At 41.1% G+C, this 6,610-nt stretch overlaps 1 protein-coding gene across 1 annotated transcript in view; it reads right to left on the bottom strand.

The window, feature by feature from the left end:
• Positions 1-2,288, bottom strand: part of CLTCL1 (clathrin, heavy chain-like 1) — a 279,619-nt gene extending 277,331 nt beyond the window's left edge. Inside the window, exon 1 of the mRNA XM_006902527.1 lies at positions 2,247-2,288. Within this exon, the coding sequence (XP_006902589.1) occupies positions 2,247-2,288 (42 nt within the window). The remainder of the gene's footprint in view (positions 1-2,246) is intronic.
• Positions 2,289-6,610: the final 4,322 nt, after the last annotated feature.

Raw genomic sequence — 6,610 nt, 5'->3', positions numbered from 1 at the left:
TATATTCCCAGTAGTGGAACTGCTGGGTCAAATGGTATCTCTATTTGCAACTTTTTGAGAAAGTGCCATACTGCCTTCCACAGTGGTTGCACCATTTTACACTCCCACCAACAGTGAATAAGGGTTCCAGTTTCTCCACAACCTCACCAGTATTTGTTTCTTGTTGTTCTGTTAAATTTTGCTATTCTGACTGGGGTGAGATGATAGATATCTCATAGTTATTTTGGTTTGCTTCTCTCTTAGAGCTAGGGATTTCGAACATTTCTTCATGTGCTTGTTATCCATCTGAATGTCTTCTTTGGTGAAGTGTCTGTTCATATCCTGAGGGTCACCCATTTTGTATACTATTTCATGAGTTCCTTGTTTTTAATGCAGCATAGTATTCCATTGTGTGAATATGCCACAACTTCTCTATCCATTCATTTGTTGATTGGCACTTAGGTTGTTTCCAACTCTTTGCTATTTTGAACAAAGCCGTGATAAACATGAGTGTGCATTTGCAATTCAGATGGTGAACAAACACATGAAGAAATGTTCAAAATCCCTAGCTCTAAGAGAGATGCAAACCAAAACAACAAAGCTATCATCTCACCCCAGTAAGAACAGCAAAATTCAGCAGAGCAGCAAATAGCAAATGCTGGCGAGGTTGTGGAGAAATTGCAACCCTTATTCACTGTTGGTAGGAGTGTAAAATGGTACAACCACTGTGGAAGGCAGTATGGTGCTTTCTCAAAAAGTTTCAAATAGAAATACCATTTGACTCAGCAGTTCCACTGTTGGGAATATACTGTAAAGTAACCAGAATTGCATTGTGTTTTACACAATCTTTCATGGACATCGTATTTCATACAATAGTTCATATACATTGTGTTTTAGAAAATGAATTACTGATGTGTTGGAGGAGAGCACTGAACATCCCATGGACTGCCAAGAGAATAAACTGATAAGTCTTGGAAAGGGTGTAGAAGAAGTGCTCTTTGGAGGCAAGAATGATGAGGCTTTGCCTTGCATGCTTTGGGCATGTTTTTAGGAGGGGCTATTCCTCAGAAAAGAGCATGATGCTGGGAAGGGTTGAGGATTAGTGAAGGAGAGAAAGACCCTCAACCAGGTAGATTGACATGGTGAATGCTGTAATGAATGGGTTCTTGGGTGTCAGGAAGTGTGAGGATGGCACAGGGTGGGACAGGGTTCAGATCTTTTACTCACAGAGTCACTATGAGTTGTACTCAACCTGACAGGACTAAAAACCAAGAACAATTGATATATGCCTATTATTAGAGAGGGCTGGTGACCTAGAAGTAAGAAGCTGTGCTGCAGTTCTAAAGGCAGTAGTTCAAATCCACCAGATGCTTTGTGGGAGAAGGATGGGCAATCTACTTCTGTGTGATTTATTGTCTCTGAAAGCCTTCTGGAGGATCAACTATGGGTCAGTTCTGACCATTGGCATGGAACAATATGCCTATTATTACTCCATCTTTCCAAGGACCCCCTGGATCTTTCCAAATTCTTTACTTCCCCATCTGCGCCCTGAACTCCGCTAGCCTAATGATTTGATTTCATGCCTTTCCCATTTTCCACCCCTTCCTTCCCCTTTTCCACTTCCCCTTTTTGGGCATTTATCCACATCTTGCCAGCTTTCCTTCTATTTTTACAGTAATGGTCTTATGCAGTATTTGTCCTTATGAGACTGAATTAGTCTAGCATAATTAGACTAGCATAATGCTTTCTAAGTTCTCCCTATATTTTACAAAATCTTATTCTCCTGGTATTTGCTATGTATTTTACAAAATCATATTCTTGAATACATCTGAAACTTTCCTTCTTTCCTCTCTAATTTACGAATTCTCCCTTCCCTATTCGCGAATAGATCTATATCTTTGCTTTTGCAAAGTGTATTTTTAGTCATAATTTAGACTTAACATCCGGCAACACTGCCACTGTTCTTTCCTCTTATAGCTGGTCTTGTCAAAGGTAAGAGAAAGATTTTTATGGGGTCAAGTGTGTCAGAGTTTATAAGGATGGCCTAAGACAGGGCAGAGTCCAGGTCTATTAATCATAGGGTCGCTATGAATCATGCCAGGACCCCTAACACAGCACTTGGGGCCCAGCTGTAGCCCTGTGCTAACTGCTGGGGAGTCCAGAGCCACGTGCGCCCCCCCCAGGCGCGACCGTCCTCCCAGCTGACTCCCCTGCTCAGCGCTAACCCAGCCTCACCTGTAAATGACCTGTACCTGACCTAGTCTCACCTGTAAGTGCTCCTGGAGGCGCACTGGAAGGATCTGCGCCATGGCTTGGGCCTGGTCGAGGGGGGCGGTGGCCAGGCTCGCTGAGAGCTGGCAGATAACAGGCGGTGGGTAGGCAGCGCCGGCTCAGGGACCCGCCGCCAGCCAGGGATCCTTCTGCGCCCTGTCCTCCGTCCCCCGCCCCTCCTTCCTCTTCTCTCCCCACCCCTTTCCTTGGGTCCTGCAGGCTGTGTCAGCTCCTCTTGCAGGCAGTCACGGTGCAGGTGTCCCGTGTCCAGACACTATTCCCAGCTGGTGCCTGGGGTCTGTTCCAGGAGAGAGTGAAGTCACTAAGTCTTTCCCGGGGCCTTCCACCTGTTTTTGTTGTTAGAATTCTTTTAACCAACTTAATATGTGTCTGTAATCTCTTTGCTAAGGCTTACTTCCCTCTGCCTCCTAGCCCTGGTAACCATACAAGAATGATTTTGTGAGTAAGCCTTCTCATAACTTTTTATAATAATGGTGTTAACACTAGGAAACCCTCAGGGACTTGCTATCGAGTCTAGTACGACTCATAGCGACCCTATGAACACAAGACCTTCACTGCCCTATCCTGTGCCATCTTCATCATCTCTGACACACTAGATAGAGCCCATTGTTGCACCCACGGTGTCAATCCATTGGGTTGAGAGCCTTCCTCTCTTTCTCTGTTCTTCCACTTTCCCAAACATGATGTCTCTTTTTGTTCTGAGAAGGACGATGTTGTTGTCATTGTGGATGGTCGACTTGGAACTGACCCATAGCTGACCCTCTGGTGAGTTTATAGAGGCGGTCAACTGAACAGCCGGAGTTTGCCTAATCTTCTTCCTTGGAACAGTTGGCGGGTTCGAGCTGTGTGTCTTTGACTTTGCAGTGCAGAGCTGCTTACCACTAGGGCACCACAAGACGATACAGGTGGCAGTTATACTGGAAACTCTCGACTGTCGAGTTTCAGACTATTTTTCTTTTACAGGAATAAATGTGTCAAAAACACACTTTAACAAATGAGATTCCCAGGGTATGTAGCAGATGTGTTTCTACTTAAGGCTTTCTTAGGAAATATTTTTCCTAGAATGTTTTATTTCTTCTAGATTTCTTTTAAAATTATTAGTATACATTGTATTTCATTCATGAACATTGTGTTTTATACAATTTTTCATTTACGGTGTGTTTCATAGAATTATTAACATACATTGTCTTTTATAAAGTTGTTCACTATTTATGCCTATTATCACCTTCACTTTTCAAGTTCTGATTGAGACTTTAGTCCTTCACCTGTCCACACTCTCATGAAATTCTGCAATCCTAGTGATTTCCACCCTTCCCCATTTGCCACCTTCTTCCCTGTTTTCTCTTCTCCTTTGAGGGCTTTTAAAAGACAATATTTATTCTTCTTTTTCCTTTTATAACCATTTTATATTGGTTTGCTCACAAAGTTCACATACATTGTTTTTCACGCTATTCTTCATTCTTATTGTGTTTCATACAATCATTTCCCTGCTTTGTTTTATAAAATGAAGCACCATTGGACCTTGCCCATCTTTACCCAATCTTTTCAGGTACCCACTATCTTCTTCTCATTTCCTTCACCCCCTCCCTCAACCCTCCAAACTGTGCAACACTATGGTTTCACCCCTACCCATCCTCACCCCTCCACTCCCACTCCTTCTCTCCTTGGGTTCCCTACATATTTTACTCGTTATCCTTCTATTTTTACAATGATGGTCTTATTAATATTTGTCCTTATGAGACTGAGTTCATTCACTTAGCCTAATGCTCTCCATTCACTCCCAAGTAGTGTAGTATTTTTCAAAATTATTGCTCCTGAGTGCTGCATAGTAGTCCATCGTGTGAAGTTGTAGTTGGGCATTTGGGCTGTTTCCATCATTTTGTGAATAATGCTTCTGTGAATATTGGTGTATAGATCTTCATTTGTGCCTCAGTTCTAATTTCTTTGGGATATATTTCTAGTATAAGAATAGCTGGGTTATATGGAGTTTCTATGTTCAACTTTTTGAGGCAATGTCAAACTGTCTTCCAGAGTGGTAGTACCATTTAACAATCCCACCAACAGTGTAAGAGTTATAGCTTGCCACACTCTCTCCAACATTTATTGCTTTCTGCCCTGCTAAACTTTGCCACTGCCACTGGGATAAGATGTTATCTCATGGGGATTTTGATTTGCATCTCTCCTATTTTCAGTGATTTTTTTCATGAGTCTGTTGGCCATCTTCCTCTGTGAAAAGTCTTTCTATGTGTTTTGCCCATTTTGTAATTGTGTTATCAGTCTTTTTTTTTCTTCTGGAGGCCCAAAAGTATTCTGTAAATTTTTGTTAATGATACCCTTGTCTAAGATGGTATTGCCAAATGTTTGTTCCCAGTTTTTAGGTTTTCTTTTCACTCTGTTGAGGAAAGTTTTTGATGAGAACAGAGATTTAATCTAACTAGTTATCCTCCTAGTTTTATAATAATGGTTTTAGCAATATTTATCCTTTTGAGACTGAGTTGTTTCATTCATTATAAACCTCTCTAGACTTTCCCATGTTATGTAGTATTTTATGAAATCAGTGCCCCTTTATAGTGTGCTTTATTTCTACTTGAACCTTCAAGGGGTAGATGGCCAACTGAAGGCCCGTGATAGCCCCAAAATGCCTGCGATCCCACGCTGGTGACAGCAGGCATGGAGCTAGCAGCCCTGCCCTGGGTTTGGCACCACTCAGTGGCTGTGCTTCCAGGTACTATCTGAAGAAGTGTTAGTAAGCAGCTGGCTTGGCTACCAGGCTGGGACGCGTGAGACTCTCTGCCTGTGAACTTCCAAGGTGCCATCAGTACCTTTCTGTTCTATGTGTTGCTTTTTAGTCACTTTAAGAGATAGATGATCCACTGTGATGGTGTAATTACTGGTCCAAACACTTGAAAATATACATCACTCTGGTGGTTTAGTGGTAAGGAGTTGCACTGCCAACTCAAAGGCATGTGGTTCAAATCCACTGACTGCTACATGAGAGAAGCATGGACAATTTCCTCCCGTGCTATTTGCTATTTGCTATTTCCCGTGCCTCTGAAAACCTGCTCAGGGTCAGTTATGAGATAGTTCTGACTCCACTGTGCACAGCAACAAACCAAAGATTTCTTAAACTTGAGTAGATTACTTTCAAATTGAATCACTTTTCCAGGATTAGCGGTGCTTCTTTGGCACTATAGGTCAGGTTCAGATCTATTGTTCATGGGATCAGCATAAATTGTATTCGACTCAATGGCACCTAACAACAACCACAACAACTTTTATATTAGCCACAGCTTCTTCGTGCTGCCCTTTCAACGTCTGTGTGGCCTCATATCTTAAATACAGAGATACTTTCTGGGCGGTTTGCACGACATTCCCTAGATTTTCCTATTTTTGTTTTAATGTCTGTGACTCTAAGCACCTTTTACTCCAGATAATCTGATAATCCAGATAAACATTAAAGTAGTATCTTTCTAGTGGCAAGAAGCTGCGCTGCAATCCTGAAGACTCACGGTTCAAATCCAGACACTGTGCTAGAGAAGGAGGTGAAATCTCCTCCTATGCCAGTCAGATCCAATTTGATAGTACACAACAAGAAAAAAGAGAAGAGAAAAAAAGAATGGCTCTTATTTTTTAAAAAAAAAATAGTATCTTTCCCTAAGTCACCTTTCTCAGGGCTTCTTTTTTAAAAAATCAAGATTAGAAAGTTACACCCTAAAAAGAACTTTAAGAAAAATGTGATTATGGTTTTTGTTTAAGTATTTAACTTGGAAGCACTGGGGGACAGAGGGTAGGAAGGGAAGGGGAACTGCTGAGATGATAGGATCTTACACAGCCTCAAATGAAATCCAAGGAAAGATGTTGCATTTGTGGAGTAAGTGCTTACTTTAAAAGTATGCTTTTCTTTTCTTTTCTTGACTGCTAAAATTTTTATTTGCAGGGTGTTTGTTTTAATTTAAGGGGTTTTTTATAGGAGTGGGGCCATCATGTGGAAACCAAAAAGTGGAGAAGATGTGAACTATGCAAATCTTTATTTTGTGTCTTTTTTGTGTTTTTAATAGGCCTCATTTCAAATATACAAAACAGTTCCACACCTGGATTGGGTGTTTGTAATAAATGCCAAAAAGGAGAGAGAGAGAGAGAGAAAATGGGGGCAACTATAGAAAGAAAATAGTTGTGACATGTTTTTTATTACTACTTTATTTTTCAAATATTACAATCCATTAGATTTTGTTTTGGTACTGTTAATAAAAATATGGGGAAATTATTCTTTTTTACAGAATTGGTGTGAAGTTAGGACCTAATCCAGCCAGGGTCTGCCTATACTTATAAAGGAGCTAAA

The sequence above is a fragment of the Elephantulus edwardii genome, unplaced genomic scaffold (assembly GCF_000299155.1).
Source record: "Elephantulus edwardii isolate Elephantulus edwardi_28Jun2011 unplaced genomic scaffold, EleEdw1.0 scaffold00424, whole genome shotgun sequence".
Lineage (NCBI taxonomy): Eukaryota > Metazoa > Chordata > Mammalia > Macroscelidea > Macroscelididae > Elephantulus > Elephantulus edwardii.
Note: the sequence above shows the minus strand (reverse complement) of the source record. Positions and strands in the feature narration are given on the sequence as shown.